At 35.4% G+C, this 26524-nt stretch overlaps 1 protein-coding gene and 1 long non-coding RNA gene across 9 annotated transcripts; both read right to left on the bottom strand.

Annotated features, from left to right (window-relative positions):
- Positions 1 to 105: 105 nt before the first annotated feature.
- On the bottom strand, positions 106 to 26493 carry LOC105689361 (protein phosphatase 1 regulatory subunit 12A). 8 transcript variants are annotated; one of them, XM_048650217.1, is made up of 22 exons: positions 25742 to 26486; positions 18024 to 18154; positions 17776 to 17894; positions 17474 to 17633; positions 17184 to 17328; positions 16927 to 17057; positions 16683 to 16828; positions 16293 to 16436; positions 15698 to 15780; positions 15441 to 15567; positions 15204 to 15315; positions 14382 to 14519; positions 13550 to 13729; positions 13102 to 13227; positions 12470 to 12662; positions 10376 to 10525; positions 8326 to 8512; positions 8109 to 8218; positions 7681 to 7752; positions 4844 to 5167; positions 3933 to 4028; positions 106 to 2526 (listed from the first exon to the last, which is right to left on the bottom strand). In XM_048650217.1, exons 1-21 carry the CDS (start codon positions 25988 to 25990, stop codon positions 3933 to 3935), a joined length of 3123 nt encoding a protein of 1040 aa, XP_048506174.1. In that variant the 5' UTR covers positions 25991 to 26486; the 3' UTR covers positions 106 to 2526. The 8 variants fall into 8 exon arrangements, with proteins under 8 accessions (XP_048506174.1, XP_012261741.2, XP_012261747.2 ...); XM_012406318.2 differs by having other exon boundaries at positions 16293 to 16439; XM_012406324.3 differs by lacking the exon at positions 10376 to 10525 and having other exon boundaries at positions 16293 to 16439; positions 25742 to 26487.
- LOC125499923 lies at positions 5359 to 5983 on the bottom strand. Its single transcript, XR_007276965.1, has 3 exons — positions 5896 to 5983; positions 5585 to 5751; positions 5359 to 5499 (listed from the first exon to the last, which is right to left on the bottom strand). It is a non-coding gene; the product is annotated as an uncharacterized LOC125499923 (long non-coding RNA).
- Positions 26494 to 26524: the final 31 nt, after the last annotated feature.

Consider the following 26524-nt stretch of genomic DNA (forward strand, 5'->3'; position numbering starts at 1 on the left):
AAAAAAAGTATTAGAGTTATTTATGATATTGGATGTTGAGCGTACCCAAATTATGATGATAAGGGTTACGAGGATGTCAATGACAGAGTTGTTTACAATATAATATAATTAAACAACATACATTTCTCTTTTGCAATATATTTGAGTGGTATCACGTTAAAAACATCGGTAATAGAAAAACACACGTCCAAATTTTGATTGCATAATGAACAAGTAGGAAAAAAAAGAAATCGTTCATCAGGAAATAAATATTTGTGGTACAATGAAAATGGAGACTAGAAATATCAGTCTCCCTGCGCAGCTATTAATAAATGTCCCTTGCAAAACATAGTTATTTGTATGATAATATATTTTAATAATTATTATTGGTAGTCATGAAACGAAACAAATTATAGAGTACTTTCATCCACAAACACTTTTTCGGGGATATGTTAATGTGTGCTAGAATTACAAGAGTCAGGTGAAAATCGCAAACATAATTCATACGTATCTCTATAGAATTGCAATTTTTAATTGTCCTAATTCAGTTTCTAAATAAGCACAACGATCCATACCCTAAACTAGATGGTAGGCTAATCAGTTATCAGTGCGTTATGAAATGAGAATACTTTGAGTCATTTTTTGACGATTTCCACTGTTCAATATATCAATAGTGCATTGCATAGCAAATGCCTCATCGTTAACTTATATTATCTTGTCCGATTGAACTCAAAATCATGATGAAAGTTTACATTTAAGGTCAGTGACCGGTCACGATAAAATAAATAAATGTACCAATAAAATCGGCATTAAAATTTTTATACTAAATACTATTAATCACTGTGCTTGTCAGAAACAAAAATATTCAGAGGGTAGGGGGGATAATAACGTCGATATCTACAAGTGACGTGAGCATCGGTAGCTTACAAAGCATTTGTCGGTTTAGTTGATTAGGTAATTACAGTAACGATCCGCTTAGCGAGTGAAAAAATTCATACGATGTTTAAATATATCATGAGAATTTCATAAAGGTACGTAGGCAATATGAGTGCGTAGAGTAGACCATATCATTATTTTTTCTTATGAAAGCTATACAGTTAAAAGCTCGAGGTTCGCTGCTTCGAATCTACAAGGAATGCATGACGCACCTCAGCCTGAATACTTTAAAACAAGATAATATAGTACAATAAGCACATAGTAGGTATGTAATCACTATAATACAATACAACGGAGTAATTCGACTTTATTAGTCTTCCTTATTAGTTATACTACATTATTTATGTTATTACATAACAAAATTTCATCACAAACAACTACACTCGTTTAATAATTTTGGTTTTTGTTTTCATTTTTACAATTGTTTATAACAATGACACTAAAAATATTTGAACAGCAGTGTATTTCATTTTTTCATTTGAAATTGAATAAATCTTGTTCCACCAAGATTATGTCTGTGACCTGATCGGTAGATTCGTGAATAAAAAACGGCAGTAGATTTCAATCATTTTGTTATGAACGCAAAACTTTATCCTTGTGAATGTTTATAGTTCAAAAGTTATTTCAGAGTCTTAATAATTCTAAAACAATGAGCGATCATTTCAAATTCTTACGTTAAGAAGGCTTTGTCGTCAATAAACTTTTCAGACTACTTTACAAGCTTTGTTCCCACAATTATGTAATAAAAATGTTTTTCTCTGCCAACTGTTTAATGAATTTTTAGCTTGAATCAAAATCTAGAATTTCGTCAGTGATAATATATACAATCATATGTATGTTCGTTATTTGGCTTGACCAGTAAGCCGTCTTTTGTATACATATATAAAATCTTTTGTTGTCAATATTAGTATCTCACACAGGCAGAAAGTTGGTTGTATAATCATAGAAATACCGTATTGGCAGTATGTGAAGATGTAGATGCTACACCTAAAAAATGTTTCAATAATCAAACGTTTGGCTTCCTTGATTGTTATCAAGGATTTTGTAAGAACATCAGCGGTGTGTATGCCAAGAAGTATCGTATATATATTTAAAAAAGTTAGTGAATCCGAAAGAGAAAAATTTAATTTAGAACAAGATATATTAGAAGAAATATCATTATAACACGACCAGCTGTATTTTCAGATAGCTAAAATAATTTTCAGAATCGCTGCGTCATCTTTAGTAAAACTGTTTGTCGAGTAGTTTATCAAAAAAAAGAATGATAACGAATTAAAATATTCACAGTCAGAGGAACAGAAAAGTTACCTCATTTTTTTTTCATTTCTCCTTTCTATTTTTAGTAAGGCAGAGCGACAAGAGTAACTGATTCTGTTCTAATAAATTAAATTACTAACACAAATATCAATCCATATATATTACGATAGAGTAGACCACAATAATGCTGTATAGTTGAAATAATAATTAATAATACAATAATACAAATTACAATGAACAGTTATGTTTGTTTTTTGATGTAAAATATTACTTGGACAGCTTACTGATCACCCTAATCAAGGCACCGTTTTCGTCTTTTAGCCTCTGATTTTCGCATTTCATATACTCCATCATCTGAAAATATATTAAAAAAATAAATAAATGTTATCAGGCAAACATTATGTTTTCGACAATAAGGCACATAGGAACTATGCAAATACCACATGGACCGTCCTTCTGCCGTTTTTTTAAACCATTACAGAATGAATATCAGAATAGGCTAATAAAGTATCCGAAATCAATGGTGAATTTGAGATAAAAAACTATTGTCATTAAATTACCATATAAAGTCCGCAGAGCGGCGCTTTCCCAACAAAAGTCTATGATGTTTCATAAACTCTATTTGAAAATAACTAGTGTGTAACCATCACCAAATTTCAGACAAACACTAACAGAAATACCAAAGTGACATGTGCAGCTACGACAGATAGGAAATAGTTCATTCTTTCTCTTGAGAAACATCTGAATCTGGTCTTTCAAATCTATCCTATGAAAGAAACTACTGTGAATTTATACTTTCATTCAGTTTAAACATTTTTCCCTGAGTATTATTTGAAAGTGTCTTTGCACGATGATACCAATTTCTAAGCCCAATCCCTTGCAAGAGATCAAATAATCTCAATTATGTTTGGTCATATTGATCAATGCAATGAATCATTGAATAATTAAAATTAGAAATTAAAACAATTCGTAGCAACTTTGAGGCAGATAATTTCAATAATAGAGATGGACAAAAATTTCACACTGTAAGTACAAAGCATGTTGAACAAAGTTATACTTATTGCTACACATCCACAGCAGATTTTCCGTTCGGTGTAATTGGCACCCCATGCATTATAAAGAATTGAAATCAAAAGAGCAAGCAGTACAAAACAAAATGTAATGGAAGTATATGAAAGTATATTTCAGAAAATGAAAAAAAGTGACAAACAAACATAAATGGAAGCAGGCGCAATTCAAATCTCAATTTTGGTAACAAATAATAATGATACTTCTAAACATGCGCTGCTACAGTGATTTTGAACAAGTACAAATTTTTACTGAACTAAATATCATTTCTGCAGGACAAACTTACTAGGGTTGTGAGAACGAAAAGTGATATTTGAATAAAAAGAACTGACATGAGAAAACCAACTGTTTTTAGAAAGAAATTAGATAAGACACCTAATTTCATTATCCTTGTGATAGCGAAATGTGGTCAAAAATTGAATACATTTTTTTTTTCTCAACATTGATAAGAAGCTGTAACAAGATCTCACCAGTCAAAAAGTCGTGAATGAAAAATTAGATATAGAATTTTGTAAACCGTCTCTTGAAGCTTGAGCGAATGTAAGTAAGTGCAGCACTTCCGTATTCAGTTGTGACGTTTGCGAACCATATCACGATAATTAAATGAAATTAATTAATATTTATTCATAAACATAATAAATGAAATGTTTGTGTAGATTGTTAAACGCAGAGGCTGTCATTATTTCCTTTACCTATTTAGTAGTATTGGTGAGTTTGGATACGACGCGGGTAAGTGCCCGATTTTCGGCTTTCAATCTCTCATTTTCAGCTTTGAGCTTTTGTAATTGCTGTAAACAGTGAAATGGTTAGCCCAAATTCTCCGTTTTTCCAAACTCCATAGAACCAAACCATAATGTATGAAATATATTAGACATAAATTTAACTTTGTTGTGATTATTTTCATCATATTATTATGAAACATCTTCATGATTATTTATTAAATGAAAGCGTTCTTCAAAATTCAGCATCTAAATACGATGAAAAAAAGAATGTATAGACAAAAATTATTTACTGTCAAAGCAAAAGAAAATTAAGCATATAAAGTAGATAAAGACATAGGATGCGCCCAACTGGTGGCAAACTATGAAAAAGAAAAAAGCAATGCGCCGAAGCCTGGAATATTGAAGACTATATTTCAATGTCCAAATAAATAGGATTTCTGCTGTTGCACTCACCCACCACGGTTACAAAAATAAGAAAAAAACAAAACAGAATTGGAAACCTCAACGTGCATTCTAACTAATTATGGTAGAAGCATTATAAACGAGATTTTTGTGTCTAGCGTTTCGCCTAGACCAGACTAAACGATTCCTAACAATAAGATCAGAATCGTCTCATACCGAGTACATATGTGTAAACACAGAATGGTTTTACTTGAGAGATACAGATACTCGATAGAAAAATTCCTTGTGGGAATAAAAATAGAAATAATTTGAATCCAGTCCAGTTTCAAAATAATTATACGACAAAAGGAGAAAACAAAAACCAAAAAGTTTGCATCAATATTGCATATAAAAATTTGAGCAACTGTTATTCTAGTCAAAGCTCAATAAAGGTTTATTGAATAGTAGAAGAGAGGACTCAAGTAAATAACGAATCTTACCTTCAATTCCTCTTCCATTTCTGAAAGTTTTCTTTCCATAGCCCTCCTCTCTCTCTTTTCGGCCTCCGAAAGAGAATTTTTAGTTTGAACATTTTGTGCCTTGTCCAACAGGCTTTGGGCTTCTTTGAGTTGTTCATCAGACTGGCGAAGTTTTTCTTTGAGCCTTTCATTTTCAACTTGTGATTCTTCATAAAGTTTCTTGTAGTCAAGCTCTCCATTCTCAGAAGCTGAAAGTTTTGTTCGGGTAGGGGGATTTTGCGTATCAGATGTTACCGATGAAACCGAACCAAGCCTGCTGGAACGTCCAGAGCGTTCGTTCCCACTCTGTAAAAGAAAAGCTCGACATCAGTATATATTGGTGAAAAATGTGTTGATAGAATGAAGGTGATATTCATTAAACTCTCACAATGTAACCTTCAGATGCAGCCAAGCTCTGCAGGCTTGAGCTCCTCGAGCCAAAGTTTGAACTTGGACTAGCTTTTGTTCGGTTAAAGCTACTAGCTCTGTGAATAGGAGTTCGAGCTTGGGAATAGTTATAAGTTGATAAAGGAGCAGCGAGATTCAGAGAATTAACAGTTGAGTGTGAGGGCAGAGTTACTCCACCGTATCCAGATGTCGTTCCGCCATAAGTTGTGTATGGATTAGTGTAATTTAAACTGTTGGTAGAGTTTGAGTATGAATTCTTTAGAAAAGAACTGGGGACACTGTTTTTTGTAGTTTTATTAAGAAACGATGGCGTACTATAACAATTGGATGAATTGAACCCTAGCAACGCGGAATAACTGTTGTTGTTTCCACCAAACAGGCCTGTAAAACTAGTCGGTCGATTTCCAAAAATCGAATTGCCATTAGCGGATGCTTGAGCTCGCAAGCCTGCAGCTGTAGTCGGTTTCGATTGAGTCCGTTTTCTATACGAAGACATTTTACTTTTTATTTGTGGTTTGCTTAATCTTTCAATTTCTTAAATACTAGACAATGCTACCCTCTAGCACTAAGGAAAATATTGTGAGTTCCATAGATGTATGATGTAATTACAAAAACTACTTTCTCACTTTATAATAAATAAATATCTCTTGACCAATTGACAGAGAGAAGACAATTATTACTGACAGCAAATGTTTGACTGGCGGCAAGCAGCAGCCAACAGTAGTCATCAAGCTGTTCGCTACATCGCGTTGCCTCCTGTATCTATTTATAGAGCATACGTAGAACTCACACAAACTAAAGCTGGGTACTATAAGGTATACATTGTCGCTATGACCATAACAGTCTAATACCCATCAACCCAAAAAATTGATCCACTAGTTGATGAGGTAACATTTTTAACAGGTTTTCAGGTAACAATAATTGGCTCCAGGAGCTATTCATCGATAAAAACCAATGAATTCAGTGTGATCAGTGTCAATGCACTTAACGGGGCAATGAACATCAGTTTTGGAGCAAATGTCAAAGGATCATGACTCTTCAAATGTCAGAGGGATTATTTTTAGACTGTTTCTAGACAAAATGTGGGAAGGATGTTTTTTAAAAATACGTGAGCCAGTATTTAACGTTATTTTCAAATGGATTAAGCATTTTGGAAATGAAAACGTAGCATTATTTTTCTATTCCATTGTGTGACAATTCATGGTTCTCTACTACTGAAGGATACGGTAGAAAAAATAGCTGTGATGTCAAGGGGAGTGAAATCAGTTCACAATTTTTGCTTCCAAGGTCCTAAGATTTATCCTCAGTCTAGAGTTCTTTAGAGCTCTGATTATTTATAGAATCAGTGTTCAATATTTGCTTGCTTAAACTTTTATGCTAAAAACCAGATTACCAGGAAATAATAAAATAATCGATAGGTTGTTCATGTGAACTCAAGCTTGATAACATTTATGAACCATCGGGTTCTCAAACGATTTACTAACTAGAGCTGGATTATTAGTATAGCAAAACATTGAGCATGGCAGAATTGTGCTAACGATACGATGTAAATATAACTTGTTTTATGTAGATTCAACTTAATTCCGAGCTTAACTCTATCTTTAGCAACATGATTTTGTAATTTCTCACTCTCTGTGAAAGTTCCTTTGTTTACTCGTGCCGTCATGACAATATTTTTAGATGTTTTTATTTCCCATACTTGCAAAATATTTTACTGGAAAGTGACGTTCACTAGGGACCTTCTACAAACGTCAAGTGCACGCACAGCTGTTTAGGTGTTATATAAAATCAACTAATCAAAAATTGCGTCTTCACTCATTTTTCTTTTCTAGTAATAATCGAAAGTGCAATAAAAAAAAAAAATGTTTTCAACCAGTCAGCACTTATCAATTAACTAGCAATTTGAATGATTTAGGATATCCTTGATGCGCCGTTTCAGTTGAATGCAGAGTTCCCAGTCTATTTTTAACACAGTATGTAAGAATCGGGTTAATCTGCTGAGAAGTGGCCCAAAAATATCACAAATTTCTAGCGGAGTGTGAACATCCCGAGGTTTTGTGGCATTAACTAGCCTGTTCCATATACTTGTCCCACCTCGAAAGTGAGACTTTGTGTCTGCCAATACTTTGAAAGCTTCAACAGCAAACTTATCATTAGCGGCCCGCTGTGGTTCACTATTAGCAGCTGTGACAAATGTCGCCTAGTTGAGTAAGAACTCGACTATATTCTAATTCATTTCATTTTTCAAACAAACCGATTTTTTCTTAAATGTAATTCATGGTCTAACTAAAATCCTGACCCAACATTTTTGTGTATAAAATCCTATTATCAACGGAGGTATAAAGATAGAAGATAGAAAACGTTTATGTATCTCTACTGAGTTCAAGTTGATCTTATGAAAAGATACTCACCTCATTATGGTTAACCTTGGAATCGTCATAGTCTCCGCTGGCAGATGTGTCCTGCCTATCTGGGTCAATTTCCTAAAGTAAAACAAAGAATTTTAGGATTATTGATTTAGCAATAATGAAAGTTGGTCTTACAGGCTTAACATTATCCTGAAATTCGTGCTATTCTAAATCTGTAATGGTCACATGATTATTATAAATAGAATATTTACTCTGACGTCAAATGAGAATAGTGATTTACGAAGTCAACAGAAATCTCCTGGACTACTTTGGACATGACCCAATATAAACATTCACCTTAAATACAGTAACATCAATGCTCAGATATTAATACCGATTTCATCAAGCTTTGGTTTATATACGGAAACGAAAACAAATATTACAGGAGGGGGTTACCTAATGATTGTGAGGTTTGAAAAAAAATTACTAACATCCATATCCACGTGGACAACTCCTGTGGATCTTCTCTTGGGCCTACGTCTTCTTTGAATCACAGCTTGAGTCGCTTGCGCATTTCTACTGTCGTTTTCCTTGTCTTGTTCTGTGAAAACAGAAATAAAATGAGCTAAGTACAGATGATGAATTGTTTTAAAGTTCCACTAATATCAGAGCATCGAGATGAAATATCATCACTTGTCAATCACGAACCTTTATCTTCTGGGGGTTTGAGAGGTCGTCTTAAAGGTAAGGTGATTGTAGTATCGGCGGAACTGGCTGTAATAGTTTCTACGGGCGCTGAACTTGGTCTCGGAACTCCAGTTCCGCCAGAAGGCCTCCTGATATATGCAGTTGTAGTATCAGTGGTTGTTCTATTATTTGCATCTTCAAGCTGGAACTGAGGATTTCATTCCAATGTAACTGAGGCAAAACCGATCTCCCACCGCAATTGAAAACTTGCACCTCCGAATATGGATCAAATAAAGTCATTCAATATTTTATTCCATTTTATTTAATATACTCCTAAAGATATTCCATAGAGTACAAAGTAGAAGTCATGCGATAAATAAAAATTATAGTGGAAAATATTACATCAAGATGTTCAAGAAAAGAGGAATAATAATAATTTTATGATAGTAGGAATTAACATACTGTGTCGCATTTGAGAGTGTCCGGCTAATTTGACAGTGAGCAACTTGATGCTGGTTAGGTGTTCACAACAGATAATTCTGATAAGGCCAATGTGCTAGCCATTATGTACAATTCATATCCCATGCAATAAATTTAATTTGGTTCACCAAAAACGTCCATAATTATGTTTGCAGTAGGCACGTAGGTGAAAAAAAAAATTACAGAATGATGTCGACGTTTATTGAAATTCAATGTTGGAATAGAAAAGCAACAGACGAAGACAACAGCATACATCAACTAGAATATATTAGTAATAACAATCTGTCCCAAAATCCAAATCATGCAGAGGCCTAAAAAACGTGTACGTAATAACATCTGTTGTCATACAAATAACTACCAAAACAGACAGTTTCTAACAACCACAAGAGCATCTTTAAAACTACAATAAGACTATGTACCTATACTTCGATCAATGCAATGTAATTTCTTTTGTCTTCTAAATTCTAATCTACATAAGAGTATAAATAGTAACCTGTTGTTGGGTAATGTTTCTAGCAAACATCTACAGTATACGAACATTCATTTATCATCAAAAGTTTAATCGTATATTCGTAATTTTGCTTAGCTCGTACTTGTATCAAAATGCAAAACAAAATTCTCGTCAATAGGTTGATAGAAATTTAGATGTAAGATTGTAATCGACAAATACGTGAATATTTTTTATACTGACATAATTATCAGCTTAAATTTATGACGTAAGTGTGATACAAATTTTTACACGTTCTACGACATAATATAAAATGTTCCAGGGTAGTTGGAAGAAGAAAATATGTATGTTGAAAACCTTTGAAAAAACAGGGCAGACATAGTGTTATAATATGGATTAGAAATACGTCGCTGATATGACGTGAGTTCTTAGAAATATGTATATGTAGATGATCTACAGTCGTAGTAAGTGGAAGTAGGGAGGAAAACGATTAAACCTATAGTTGCTAACAATTATCAGTATCAATTATTCACTTAAAAAAAAACAAAACAAAACAAAAAGAAAAAAACAAACAACCACAGAGTTATCGAAGGTAAGGAATGAATAGATTCTGCAAATTTACATACAATCATTTGCTATGAAATGGGATCATCATCATGTATGTAAATTGATATGTAAAACGATCCTCAAAATATGAAGAATGAAGAAGTTTAGATATGTATATGAAAATTCTACGAAACTTCAAACTACTGATGCGAGGAACCCGTTAAGCATTGTGGCATGAAGTACCTATATATTTTTTAGCTTTTATTGCCGCACATCACAACTTGCTAATAAGTGTTCATGTTGTGAAATTTCATTGGACTATCTCAATTCTATCGATATTCACAATACATTTATTTGTAATTGGAATTACTAACTAAACTTTTTCTTTCCCTGACGTTATTACCCTTACTACAGGCTTGGACATTATCATCTGTATGCTCTAATCTTGAGCAACATTCACATGCAAATAATTTGCCGAATTTATGATATATATCAGTTATAGTTCCATCCCAGAGTGCGAAATACCCATGAACACAAATTTGTGTGGTGTCGTTGTACGACAGATTCTACATGAAAATTAATATCTGGATCACACACCTTGCTTCCATTATCTACCCTGAGCCTCCAAGAGGGCCGTCTCTCAGGCAAATTAGTTTCCTCGGAGGGTTTGTTTGCCGACACTGTAGTAGGAGTAGCTGTTGTTATCGTAGCTGTGATTGAGGTGGAGTTGCTGACAGAAGCTGCAGGCTGAGTTTATTAAAAAAAATATGTGAATTATGAACGATGATTTTGATTTAATGGCTTGTTTCAAGGTATTTGAGAGTTCTAAACGGGAACTGTAGTTGCAGGAAACTTTTCGAATGCAAACTAAATATCCTTTTAGGGCCCTCAAATAGAAATTATTTCTACTTGGGTTTAAATTAGATGAAATTTAATTCTTTTAAATTGAAAGAATTGTGTCAGAATGACAGGGTATGACTTTTGGGTAAATTAGATATTCATACCCCGGTGATTATATTCAAGGAAAAATTAGGAGTTTGTGCATTACTCACAAGATAAACCACAACAAATATACATAATTATTAAAAAAAAAAGAAGCAATGTATAGGTCATTAGTCGAACAGCATCAAATAAAATTTATGATGACGGAATATGGATAATTATTTACTCGCGAATAATATAAAATCATTATGAAAAGTCGAACGAGAGAAATCTGAAGTTGGTTTTGTCTTGGAAAATGTGTAAAAAAGACAATATTCTTGAAGAAAAATATTGTTTTCTATGAATCCACCGATATCTTACATATTTTCTACGCAAATCGGTTTACACGACACTTCAAAGAAAGCAGCAAATTTGGAAATGCCTCGAAAGATGTCAACTTCTACATTACATTGTTTTTTTCATTGATAACTTGACAAGATAGTGACCGAAATTTTATATAATTTGAAATTGTTTCAAAAGATTTAATCAACTATAGTTAACGAAAAATACGATAAAGAAAAAAAAACAAAAACAAATTGGGACAGCATCAGGAAATATGTATGAAAGAACGTTCACAGATAAAGTTTTTTTTTCAACTAAAACAAAAGGAAAGTTCTACAAGGTTAAATGGCAATAGAATAAAAACTACATACATATCAAGTTCTTTCTATATTTTCTGTTTTTGTTTATAAACTTTTGCATTATCGTTTTTTCTCATACATGAATCATTTGTTAGTTAATGTTCAATAGTGATACAAAAAAAATTTATCGTTGGGGGAATCTTAGAATTACCATGTATAATTGTATCTCTACTATTTTTGATTCGGAATTTTCTTGTAACTGATAACAACAAGCAAGTAATACTGATGCGGAATCATTTAATTGCTAACAATTGTATTCTATTTTTCAACTAGAAGTGTTACACTTCACACGTTTACAGAGCTAACCGATAGAGTGTGTAATTCCTTATCATAAATAAAAAATGAATGGATTCATTATCTAACCGGTACCGCGATTTTATAGAATTAGTCACAACATGATACTGTTAAAGTTCAAGCTGTGTGGGGATTTGAACGTAGTTTTGGTTCAAAATGGAAGCATATCAAGTTAAGAGAAAAAAAATATGGTTAAAAGTAATTTAATCATTGATTTGTGAAACACTCATCACGAATCAAAGACATCCAACTCAGATTCAGTTCATTCAGACGAATGATATTATCAGCACCTTTTTATCTCTATAATATTTCCCTATTAACAGCCTATGTGTATATTGCATATATGACACATTTATTTTTAATTCGTTTGGAAGACAACATGAGGTATAGCAAGAGCTATAAATAATCCTATCATCCGATTAACTATCACGCAAGGTTTGCCGTTTCCTAAAATTTGCTCCCCTATCTTAGCCTGTACCAGTCTTTTCGCATTGCTTTTTATTTTCTTGGAATTTTGAAAACCCCAATTTGACTTATTATCCAATTCTCTAAGACTTCTACTAGATTCCACTTTTTCTATGACATGAGGATAAGTGTCCTCCAACAACTCTCTGACACCTGAATGTTCATCGTTTAAATCAGAAAAGGCATCCTGAAACTCATCCTCCGAAGAATCGAGAATGGTTTCAATAGAGTGAGATGTTTGATAGCGGGAGATAAAATTCCTTGTGTTTTTGTAATATTTGTTAGTGAAGTGAAGAGGAGGAAATTCTACCTGTGATGAGGGTGCTGTTACAGGTGATGACGACTCGTTGTTCAACTGCTGCTTCTTTTTCACTAGCTGCTCCGCACTTTTGATTTCATCTAACGTCACGCCCTGAGTTGAACGCCTTGTCTCTCGAACCCTCTTAGCGTGTGCTTTTCTTTGAGTTTCACTCTCCTCATCACGAACGGGTGGCACGAACGATCTGCGCAGAAATAAAATACATCTTTAGTAAGTAATTTGATCATAATTTATAAGCAAATAAAAAATAAATTCACTGAAAAATTTCAATCAAGCTATTAAATAAAATTGAGAATCGTCAACTGCAATACACTGAAAAATGAAAAGAAAAAAAAACACTGCAACGAAATCGATAAGTTGAAAACCTGTTCTGGGCATGGATATTTCAATGCAAAATACAAAATCATACATAACAGCGTCCGATAGTTAATATGATTCATAAAATACGAAGAATAAGCTTAATTAGATATGTGCTGATCTAAAGGAAACTCATTAAAACTGAAATGGGTAATAAAAATCATTGAAACAACATGCGAATTTCAGTCAAAACAAATAATGAGCACAATCACGATACATAGTCGAAAATATTCAATTCTGGATCCAAGTCGTTACTGTCTACGCACTTGAAGAAATTTTTGAAGATATTTCCTGGACTGAGTTTGCTTCCACCAGGTGTAGTCGGGGTTACAGGTGTAGCTGTTGTCGTATTAGAAGATAAACTTGATGGTGTGCGGTCCGCTTGTTGCTTGCTAGTAGGTGACACCAAACAACGTTACATCATACAAAACAAACCACCATTTGGGAGACTTGGTCATATCACGCAACGGTTAAGATTACATAAAACAATTTCTCTTCCCAAGATTGAAGATCAACGTATTATTTGTTTATGTGCATACAGCAAACTAATTTGTAGACTTGAAAATTATTCTCCCCCTTATATAAATATCCTATAAGAACCACATAAATTATGTAGACAAAATTATCCATCAAAGATGAGTCGACAAAGTCCTATCGCAATATTGCTAATTTTTCACATCCATTACCCAACTTAATATTACACAATATACACACCTGCGTATTTGGTTCGCCGGAACTGGACTTGTTGTTGGTGTCACAGTCGTAGCCAATGTTGCGTTAGACACAGGTGTTGTAGCTTTGCTAGGTGGTGATGTCGGGGAGGTCATTGACCCTGTTTGAACCCTTGTTCCAAGATCCCTTGTGAGTTCCAAGTTCAATTTAACATCTCTTCTCCTATGTTTTGGAATAGGAGAAACACAAAAAAATATACATCAATTAAAGCAAACTCGGCAACCGTTATCTATTAATTGTCCTTCGAACTTAATGACGTCGAATATATTAGCTCGAAGTTTTAACGAAAGTTTTTATAAATACAAATTCTATATTTGCTTTGTATATCTTGTTATACTTGCTTTTGCGTGGATAGTTGTCATAGGAGAATCAATGAGTTAAGTGAAAACATTATTGGCCATTCGAATAACATGTAGAGGGTAAGAACCTTTATAACAGAACTAGGAAGGCTCAGGTTCCTGGACCGAAAGTAGAGAAGAACAGTTCATGGTACTTACAATTAAACGGCCAACAATGTTCTCACCCCAACTCACTGATTCTCCTGTTAGGACCTTTCATACAAAAGCACTGTATATTTTTGCTAACAGTGAAAAAATTTCAATATTTTGTTAAATATGAAGCAATGTGATATGGAAAGCGAACATACAGGAAATATTTCATATCAGATTGTTAATATTTCCATTCAGGAGTGTTAGGGCAAAACGATTACGCAGCTATGATAGGGTGATAAGAATCGATGGCGCATTAAATAATGTAACATTAAAAAGAAATGGAAAAAAGAACTACAACGAAATTGGATCAAGCGCATGTATACCTCTGAGTTTTGCGTACGGACGCAGAACAAGTTGTCACAGTATTGCTGTGAGTAGGAGAAGCTGGATTGCAACAATCGAGAGTGGGGCAAGAGGATGCCTTGATGCGAGCTTGCAGTGCCTTGTACCGCTCATAGAACCTGCATAACATGCACCACACCATGCACACCTATAGTATACTATATGAATTTCATAGTACATAAAGCACTGCATAGTTTTCAGACTCGTAATGAGGTGCGTAACTTTCATAACTTCAGACCTCAATAAATGAAAATACGTAATATTCCTTGCGGATACATGCAAAATAGGCTTTAAAATAATCTGAAGTCAAGTCACGAAAATTAGAGATCTGGAGTAACGTAAGTCCACCAATTTTTATTTTGGCAGGTAGGTATTTTGTTAATCACATAGATAGATTATTCACCACTTTGCGATTTCAGAATAATTATTACTGCTGGTGCCGTGTTTTGGTTAATATCAGCTGCGATGTTATATGGTAAACAATTAATAAATTCAGTCTTCACAGACGAATAGTCACTAATTATTGGTGTGTAGCTATGATGCGAGGTTACATTAATAGAAAAAAAAACGCTAGGAAAATGGTAGCATGAGAAAAATTCTGAGATAGTTTACAATCAATATACTTAATTTGACAATTCGAAAACAGTCAAGTTATAGCTCGGCGATTGTCATGCCGGTACAGTTGTGGAATGTAAAAAAAAATATTAGGAATCAAGGTCAAAAATCAGCAAAGAAAAGAACTTTGTCTAATGAAAATAGATTCGAAATCAGTATCGAAAAGGATTAAGAAAACTGCCACTTACTTCTCATCAGCTTCAAAGCTTCGCGTTCTTCTAAGTACCACTTCTGACTCTGGGGCGATTTTGTTAGGCGAACTTGGAGACTTCGAAGATGACTTCTCTTTGTCTTCTATCCCTGCAGATGTAAATAACGAGGACAATTGGTATTAGAAAAATAAACAAAGTCGACGAGAGTATGAATAAATTTCGCCAAAAAATAAAGAGACATTGCCAGTTGATAAAAAGCTAATCATTACTCACTGGTAGATATCGAGTTTGTAGACTCAATTTCTGTATTTCTACTCCTGAAGGAACCCGAACGTCGCCAGGATGGAATGGATCCATCTTCGTTGTTTTCAGTCTGTTGTTTGGGTGGCATTATTGGAGCCTATTTTTTTTTAAATAAACAAATTTTATTCCAAGTACAATAACTCCGAACCTTTTGATATTCAATCATTCACAGTTGAAATATGATTAATCATGAACAATTCATAGAAAAGTACTGTAGAAAATCTCACCTGATTAGGAACTTGGTTAGTTTCCGCTGGTGTTGACGGAAGCCGTGATGCAGTTTCATCCCTGTTCGCTCTATTTTTTTTCTCTATAATCATGTCCAGACTTTACAATATTAACAGCAAAAAATGATCAACAATATCAAAGGAGTAGGTTATACCACATTCATGCGACACATACTGTCTCTGTGAAACCCAATCAAAGAATAACATTTGTAAATAAGCATTGAACAGTCAGCTTATAGAAATGATGAGGTACATTAGATCGTAATGAAAGGCAAGCAATACTTGCGCCAGCAAATAAGAATGACAGGTATTGAAACAATTTTTTTTTTTTGAATCATTGTAAAGAGGGCAGTTAATAAATTATTCACATGATCATTATGGCCTACAAAATTGTACCAAAAGTTATCGTAACCTTGGATGATGCAAGGCGCTTTATTTGATACTTTGATAAAGTAAAAAAAAAAATCAAATAAATATAAGGTGGAGAATTTAAAAAACCAGGATGTATATACAGCATGCGCGTATTTTTAAGGATTGAGAATACAACGGTTTTCCGCTAAGAACGTATTGGTTTCACAGTGACTGATGGACTCACCGTCATCTGTCAAACATGCAGAGTGGTTGGATTGGACGGATCTGTTAGAGTGATCGGAATGGGTTGAGGAGTGGGTGTCAGAGCTAGTCTCAGAATCACCATCACCCTCACCCTCACTCGCATCCATGTCCGTTTCGACCTCACCTTCTTTCCGCGCAGCATTTTTGAAAAGGAATCCCAATTACTATTAGGGAACTGAATTCAGTTGAAAGCAAATTTTGAACTATAGACCAAAAATGATTCGGTATGAAACTGGGTCTAGATTCTTTTACCAGTTTAAACGAAAATGGTAAGCGACACTTTTCAACTGCAGTATTGGGTAGGTGACATCCAAATTTAAGACATGTGAGAGGGTAGACGGTATGTGAAAATAAAAAGACATCAACTGACCAACATCACTGTTTGTAGTAGAACTTGAGTCTTCTTTATCAGATTGAATTTCCAGTTCAACTTTCTTGACCTTGTTCGGAGTTTCTTCTTCAAAGATGTCTGAATCCTCGGGTGCCGCTACCACATTTTCGTTGTTGGTAGATACACTGAAAAATTTTGTGCAATGTAAAGATAGATAAAACTTGATTTTATAAGTTTAACAACTCTCACACAGTGACAAGATAGATTAAGTGCTGCTGAATACCGTTTTTTTGAAGGTACAGAAGCTTTTTGTATCAACTGTGGATGATCCTTCAATAGTATTTGTTGTTTTATCCTCAATTCTTCCAACTCCTTCACAATGTCTGGATCCGCAACGTCAAACGCTGTTTGTCCCTTTAACAGACAATTAAACTATGATTAAAAAAATCTGATTCGTTCATTACTTACTAAATACAAGAAGAAACAAAACCAACCCGTTGGAAGTAGCAGCGAAAATACAAAACAGATATTTACACTCACAGAATAATTTTTTATATCCATATCACAGTAATTTTCCACAAGAATTTTACAAGCTTCTAGTTGACCCCAGTGCGCAGCTCCGTGCAGAGGAGTCCAACCATCAAAATCTTGAGCATTTACGTCACAGCAAGCTTGTAGAAGGGTGCTAAAACGGAAGAAATAAAATCTGAACCAGCAGCTCTCCAGAGATTCAAACATATTGAGTTTTTGCGAATTCAACATAATATAAACATTGTGCGATCTGCTGCGACAAGGCTAACCGAAATATATAATAATAGCAAAGGTCTTACTTGATTACTCTAAGATATCCTTTGGCAGCAGCAACATGGAGGGCCGTAGCCCCAGTTCTAGGATGTATAGTATCTTTGCCTGGGGCACCGCCACGCCAAGCTCGCGCATCATTCATCATTAATCTTTCTTCTTCACTCCTTGCTTGATTGCAATCTATGCCTGTGGTTAAATCAAATGGCAGTTAAAAAAATTATTTCTCAAGATCTTTCACCGATTATACTTCATAAATACGCAATCTCGTAATACGAGAAGTTAAACATGGTAACTAAGAACACGTAGAGAATATTGTTCCGAGACGTACCAGCTTCATTGATGAATTTTTGAAGCATGTCTTCCATTTCGTCGCTTTCCGCGATATCAAGGGCCAACTGGCCGTCGTTGTTTACAGCTCCAAGGTTACATCCTTGTTCTATCAAGTATCTGAAAGGGATGGTTGGTCGTTATTCATGTTTGATTTTTGTTAATGAAGAGTCGACAGTTTATCACATATCTTCATCTCAATAATGTGAGAATAGGTAATAAAACACAGCTAAGTGTTAAAAGGTATACTTGGCAATTGATATGAATCCGCAGGAGGCTGTAGCGTGGAGAGGCGTCCAGCCTTCATTATCTCCACGATTGATATCCGCCCCCTGCTCCACCAAAAATTCCACCATATCCAAGTCATCGCCTATGCAAGCCTGCAACAATATTCAGTATATTTGAGGTCTGAGACTATAGAATCGGATCTGCAAGCTTTGTCTACGCACTTCTTGCACATACTTCGAAAAACATGAAATACTTCAAACAGAAATAACAAGATTAACAGAAATTAATGAAAAATTACACAAGAGCCAAGATATGTAAAATATGAGACTGGTGGGCTCTGTGACTCTAATCAAAGACACTAGATTTTGGCATGTCAACGAGTATTTTCAAATTGCAGATATACTATGCTTATCATAGCATTGCATCTGAGATTACATCCTTTGGTAATATCATCCGACAAGATACCTACTACGATAAAACGTAATATTTTAAAAATTAAAAATGTAAAGATCGAGAAAATAATTGAGATTTTCCGCCAAGTTAGTACATTTGTCAGACTATTAAAGACCTAATCTAATGCCAGGGCATATAACATGATTATTCTTCAAGTCTATGCATGTAACTACAAGTTATATGTGAACGTACATACATATAGTGTTATATGACTGGCTCCCAAAACCAAAAGTAAGTCAACCATAAATAGTTTTATTATAATCGAGCAGTGGAAAATTCTGATTACGGAAGTGACCGCTTTAGTCTTTCCTATGCCTGTAATATCTGCAGTGTTCGATACAGAAATAGTATGAAAAAGAAGAGACTATTAATAGGGACTGATGGGTGATTTACGCCTGAATTCTATTTTTGCAAAAACACGAATGCCTATCTACACCTACTCGTTTATAGTTGAGCCAATGCCCTAGCTCCCTAGAATAGTAAACATGTTATCGGAAATATTCTCCATCCTAATCGACAATCTGCCCAACTCATTTCTGCTTTAAGAAACTTAATAAACTTCAATGCGAGTTTTGCATAATTTGGAGGAAAACTATTCCAGATTGTCGAAAATAGGGTCAGATTAAATTCGCTAGACGTACAACGGTTGATTCAATTTCCATCAGTGGACGTACGTTTCAAGTTTGCTCATTGTTAGTAAATATTTGGATTACTCAGAAATTTTAATGGCCATTGTATTAAGTATCGCAACATGTGGAGGGTATAACGAACCTTGTGCTAATCTATCGATCGATAAGAGAACAATCGAATTTCACCGCATCGGAATGCCAGCTGTAACAGACTGGTCGTTGCAGAGAATGCACGCAACATATATTACATGAATCGTCAAATTTCGGCAAGATAAAAATTTTTTCAATGGAATTTTCTATAAGATGTAAAAAATTCGTGACGTAAGTAGGTATATCATAAATCGTGTGTTTCTGGCTTAGCATAAGTCTGTACTGCGTCTCTATTACGCGACTAAACTCCGCTGCTTTTCTACCTAGTTTCTAAATGCGTGATGTCAACGCTCCCACGCGTGTTTCACGTAATTATCACACGCATCGTGCTATGTGCCTCATTTCGAGTACTTAACGTTTCCTCTATTCTCTTCTTTTCTTGACTGTTGGGCAAAGAATAGGAAAATAACCAGCTTCAAGAGACTCTTGTACTTTCGTATCCCAGCAAGCCGTCGATCAAATACACGAGCTTTGTCTATCTCCCAAATAAATCAACCCAAGAAGAATCAAAGTTTTTGTCGCTTATTTGCATTATATAATACAGTATAAAATAGCGCGAAATTAATTTAAACCATATTTGTGTACTTTAAACATACAAATCACTCTTGGTCTATGTATAAATCATGTAGATTGTATTAGCCTATTGCTCGGCCTATTGGTCAAATGTCGTATACGTTCTTAAATAGCTTTGAGCTACTCGGATTGCTGCTATCCGTTCGTCTAGAACGAACGCCGGTCAGAAATTGCCCTGATGTCCATCTCAGCGGATTTAGTTTGGTTAACATCAACCAAACGGTACAGACTTCACGTTATATTTAAAGGCCTCAAACGCATATGTGACTGCAAAGATTAGGAGGACAGCCCTAGCCTTATAGGACTTATTACTCTAGCAAATTATGGTAGCTCGACAGACCAATTTTGCCATGTTGGTAAATCGAGAAATCAGCAAAAATTTGATTTTGTCGCTGGCGGTCTACCTTCAGTCAGCGATACTTATGGGCGAGGGTTTGGGGGATCTAAACCATTTTCAAATTAGTGAATTAGTTTTGGCAGCCCTTTTGTTTTTCTACGTCTCCAATCGACATGTTTATTATGGATAACTCTTGATTTAAATGTATATGGGACGCGGTACAGACCATAGTTCAAAGCTTCCAAGTTTCATATACATTCTAAACTTCTATATTTAACACCACGGTCATCATTCGACTATACGAACTTATTTATGAACGAGCCAAAATTCTCTGCTTAAAACAACGCGACAAAATTGAAGAGCGAAGTCAGAAACCTAAAGTGCTGTCTATAATGTGATTTCGGGTGTTGCACTTTATCACAAATGACCAAATCGTTAATTTGCCCTATGATACATGATGGGGTAGTTTTTCACAAACGAACGAACTCGTTAATACCGGACTTAACTTTGCATGAGTTATGAGAGCGTTTCACTATTCGTGATATTAACCAAATTCGAATTTGAGTCAAGGAACTCAAATTGTTTATATTGAGTACATTTTATTCGCTATCTTCTGACTCTTCGGCTCTGATCCGATATTGAACATTCGCCATTGCTACAATTCGAGACAGTGAAAAATAGAAAGCCCTAAAGGGTTTTTTCAACGGTGTTAAACTAAGCTAGCTGTGTAAGATAATTTTCACGGCTTGCAGGGTACCTGCACGGCTCAAGACAATTATTACCAGCTTCTTCGAAGCCAGCGAACTTGGTTCAACTCGTTCCGGTCTACAAACTTACCGCAAGCTAACCTCGCGTAGTAGAATTTATTATACTATATGTATACTTTTATTCTCCACTCGCTACATAATTGAATGCTGCAGGTGAACTTTCCAGTATTTTTCTATTTATTAAGTCAACTATTTTTTTCTCATCCACACCGATAAGAGATACTCCCCCGAATCATACCGTGTGATGAATAAATAATTTTTCATCCCTCGAGGAATATAGTGAAGTTCGTGGAGCTGACAAGCACACGCAAATGTCGATAGTTTAAATTTTGACAAACGCCACATAGTCAGATTTTCTCTCATCATTTTTTCGTTTGCACGCCTAGATCACATTCATCAATATCGTCTACCTGACGAAATCTCAATAGGGACCGTATGTGTAGTTGCTTCGATTTTGCGCGTCATTTTTTATATAGTTTTTTTTTACACTTTTTCTCTGTAGCGTACTAGATTTCGTAACAAACGAACGCGTACCGATTTGAAATCGAAGGCTTGACGTCACTGCAGCAGAAGCAGTAGTACGCAGAGTTGCGCAAGTTTAAAATGTTACACATGCATATAAATACATACCTATATACTTTCTGTGTCACGTTTTTACGTACGAATACATCATTATTATTGTCATTATTTTCTTTACATCCATTATTTATGCACAATTTATCAAATTAATGGAATTTTACCCATAGTTTTTGCAAAATAAAAGTCACCACGAATGAATGCGCATAGAAAAAAGGAGAGGCAAACACGTATAATGACTTTGACATTCATTGCGCGGGAGCCATTGTACTAATAATAATTTTTTCGTGAAATGGAATTGCAAGTTCTTTTTAATGACACCTTTGAACGTCAATGATCGTATACGTGCAAGATATCATCTAATTGGTGAATCTAAAATGCGGAAATTACCATCACGCAAAGCTAATTTCTATACGAAGGCACATGATTATTGGGTATAGATTCGGTTCTAGTATCGGTCCAAGCGCCAGGATATGATGCCAATTGGCAACTTCGCAAGAGTTTGCAACAGCAAAAAAAAAGAAATAGATGAAGTAGACGAGTATAAGACAATCCAGATTACAACTTAAGAATCACCTAACGTAGGTATACTACACTTCACTGTCTCAAATAAACCGTCAATCTGTATAGAAAAAAGATTACCCAATTTTTTTTTGTTGTTATTGCAAATTTATAAAAGAGGGGTGATATTGCTCCTGAACTAACTATACTTCGTGTGCTAACTAAGTACAAAAGTACGGCACATCAGCACATGGTAAATTCTTGCAAAATACAACCGGGACGATTCGACCGCCGCTGTGCGTTGTGTATACGTATTTTACCGCCATTTCTGTCAACTTGCCAAACGAAAATCTCGACGGCAGTGAGTTTCATTCTCGTTTTAACCTTTTCCTCAGGTCTGGTATGTGTAGTAGGATTATAGATGCAGCTTTCATGGTATAAAGTACGAAAAAAATTACATTTCAACAACGAAAAAGCTGGTAAAAGGAAAAGCTTTAGACTTGTTCGCACATGAAACGCCCGCTTGGATTTCTGCTGCAAATACACCAAGTTACTATCATTGGTAGCAGTTGCATAATATTTTTTGTAACATCGATCATCTGACGAGAAGATTGTATTTACTGGGGTGAAGAGTTATAGTGGGGGAAAACAATCAGAATTTAGTTTTTTCACAAGATTTGCGTTTTCATCTGAGCACTTTTAGCTATAGGATTGATCTTCCTTAGGTCAATTCCGCTTGCCTACGTTTCGAAATTCACAAGTTCGCCTATGGATGTCTGATAATGAGAATAATTTTTTCAAAATCATTTCAAAGTGGAATCTTCAAACTTTGAAATTCTCTATTTTGATATTTTGAGCGAATTTTTCACTGAGATTCCAGCTTTTGAAGTGTATCGTTCTTGGGGCCAAGAAATAGGTGTTAATCGAGAGCTTTGGAGGGGCGTATATTGTGCATAACACGGCACGTGGCGTGGCGTCTTGGCGTACGCGACATTCCGTTCTGTAATATTTTAACAATTGGCAAAACTACAATCACGACTCACAGGTTGTGTAGATCAAAGAAAAAACATTCCAAGTTAGGAAGAGTGTGGAATTCGGACGATCTTAAGGCACTTCAAGCGGGGCCAAAGCGGCACTTATGCGTTTTTTATGTGGATTTCTACGTTAAAAAAGAAAGACAAAAAATTGTCCATGGCATAATGGGGGAAAAGTGTCGAGATATTGGTCAAGGCCTACTTCGGCATCGAACGAACGTTTTAAAATTTGAGCGTGTTTAATTTTTCTAGACGCTGATTACTTTGCATTTGACACGGCAATGCATTGTTAGAAGAAGCGATATAATTGACGCGTGGTTATTGGTTGGCTACATAAAATTTTGCAGCGATAAAAGAATGAAGAAAACGAAAAAAATTTTAACATTGAGTTTCTGCCGCAACAATTTCAAGATGAGAAAATCGCATTTGTTACACTCTAAAAACGCGAATAACGCTACGATTACGAAATAACCACTTCAAGATGACTTTGTTGTGTGGCAAAAAAAAAGTCAGCCTAAGCCGACGATTACGTCACGGTATGCACCCGTACAGCATGACGGAAATCTCTAAGGTTTCAGAATACGGTGTTCTGTTTTGTTGTAGATTTTTCTTATCTTTTTTTTTCTGCTCTTTTTTAACATTTACAATTCTAGCGTGGTAGCAGAGAGTATTCGACGGATATTCAGTTCTTCTTCTTATTTCTTCTCTGTTTCCCTCTCACTCGTGTACGCTATATCTTCTCACTCCAAAATGAGCAATTTCGCAGGAAAACCTTTGAGCTGATCTGGGAAAACTGGAGAAGAGATAACGGCTAACGTACTCTTGGGCTGAGTCATTATCAGTTTGACGTGCCTTCGAACTATGCGTCAGCCTGCACATTTATAACATAACGTACTACAAAATGCCTACTCTCAATATTGGTATTTAAATTATTGCACTTTTGGAAACTATCGATCCGCATACTCTGCAGAATTCAATTTCATAAAAACTGGGTCACTCTAGACATTGGAACATCCACTTTGAAAATTGAGGAACCGACTTCACGAAGGTTTTTTTCGTAGGAAAATTTTCAGAGATAACGATCAAACTTGAAATTAATATTTAGAAGTTAATTTGAAAACTCCGAAGTTGGAAAATATAAAACTTTCCGTCAAAAATCGTGCGGTCTACATTCAAGTGGCACGAGTGATTATCGAATATAAGGGTAGTACTTTTTCACGACGACAGTGACAAGTGCAGACTTCTAGGCATTCACTTTGGACCAGACAAAAGGCGAGTGCGTCTTTAGAGAAGAAACTCTCAAAGTATTAACGTCATCAGCAGGACCAGAAGCAGCTTGTCTGTCTTCAACTTCACTTTCATGTAATCAGAACCACGTGATCCCTCGCCTTTCTTCTATCAGTCAACACGAGTCTGTCTGCAAATGCAACTTGCAGTTCTCTCATAGTGGCTTCCTTATCAGGGCTATCATTTTATTGTCAAATTTTATTTTTCCATCATTTATGAAAGAAATAAAATTCGGAGTTTTATTTGTTCGTGATGTATTTGACGCGGCGATTTTAGCGTGAGCGAATTTTCATCAATAGGTGGGAAGCTTGTATACCTATTAGCGAGCCTAATAGCGATTATTCGATAAGAATATTGTAGAGTACATATAAACTTATGACCAGTTTTCGGGGCTGATAAAGATGAGGTGATTTTGGAAATAGTTGGAATCCTGATAAAAATAACTTTATGGACAAAAAATTAGACAGAGAAAAAAAAAATTATTAAGAAATTAAAAAAAAAACACGACAAATTGTGTTATGGTAACTAAAGTTCCATTTTAGGGAGTCGAATCCTGAGACCATTGGATCTATTTTAATTATACATCCGGTAATGATGCTTTACGCCAGATTTTATCTCACCGAGTGTACCATACATCGAATTAGGCATGTATCAGGTAAACGAAGAAATAGATCATATATACTTTAATTCAAGTCAGATACATGAAAAAAATGTGGCGTGATTGTCGTGCACTTATTACAGTGTCCAGAATCAGACTAACTCGATGTACTAGCGCGTACTCTCATTTCGCGAAATACCTAGCGGGATTGCGTTAGAGCTTATGACTATAAATCTCGAAAAGTGTGATTTTTGAATCAAAAGGAAAATGATGATTATTATACCCATCACTAGCACGTGTGAAATTTACGTTACAGCTAGTATACACATTATGTGATATGGTTTTAGACTAATAAGGAAGGCTGACGCATTTACGATCACGTCTGACTCTGCTAAAGAAACAGCAACATGTTAAATGAGCCAACGACACGACGACGACGACATACATGTAAACAGGAGCGAGCGAAGCGGAGGATTTTTGCTGCAGGCAGCGATCTCTAAAGATGAAATTTTTTGATTCCACAGTCGTTTTTTTGAAGAATATTCGATCGGCCAGGAGAAGATATCCGTGGAATCAAATCGAATCCATTGACTAATCACAACGTTGTACAAAATTTAGTCCACAGCTGGAGTGGAATATGGGCCGCCATCTTGATTCTTGCTGCACACGGATATATATACCGAGGATCTTCGTTCTACTTCTAAAATCTAATTGCAATGATCAAATACAGCCTAGTTCCGACAGTTAAATAGCATATTATAACAAGTTCTCAAAAATTAATTCTTCTGAAGGAACGATAATCATTCATAAAAAAGAAATGAGATCCGATATTACCTGGTGTAGGGCTGTCAACCCGTCAACATTCCCGGTGTTGATGTCTGCACCTTTTTGCAATAAACGCACAACATCTTCCTTGTCGCCAGCTGCACATGCCGCTAAATAGACACATTCGGCCGAAAATTTAATTTTCCGATCAATTTGCCTAGGCCGAGGTGGTTCACGGTTTGTTTCCGATGTTTCCCAACGTTTTAATTGTTCGGCTCTCTTGAAAAGAGCCGAACTTGATCGAGTCTCTATGGACATTATTATTTTATTTAATTTATTCTACTATTTTATTAAACTGTTGACAAGTTGAAATTTCTATCACTAGCACAGGCATACACACGGTTCACTTCACTTCACAATCAAAAATCGTTTTTTTCACCCCCATCCGGGTTATTGTGTATTGATACTTTCTTCTTCAATAACTCCCTCGTTATCGGGTTACACCTTTTTGATCTTGTACACCAATTATACAGAATTGATAAACTTGGGAAAATTCTTTATGCCCACCGTGAACAGAGCGGAGCTGATGGTGGGAGCGGTCGCGGGTCGCCCGTCGCCGAGGCTCTAGACTCGTGGTTCACGGTGCTGCAGTGGTGCTGCTCAAAGCTATTCTTGGAACCTGCAACTAGTCAACTACTTTGGATCAAACTCACGACGTTGGTTGGGAATATCGGGCGACGACGATTCAACATTTGAAATGTAGCTCACACGAACAGACCGAGAAACGATTAATACTCAACGAAATAATAAACCCCTATGGTACCGCCACCCTTCGGATGTTCGGTTATCCTC

The sequence above is a fragment of the Athalia rosae genome, chromosome 2, assembly GCF_917208135.1.
Source record: "Athalia rosae chromosome 2, iyAthRosa1.1, whole genome shotgun sequence".
Lineage (NCBI taxonomy): Eukaryota > Metazoa > Arthropoda > Insecta > Hymenoptera > Athaliidae > Athalia > Athalia rosae.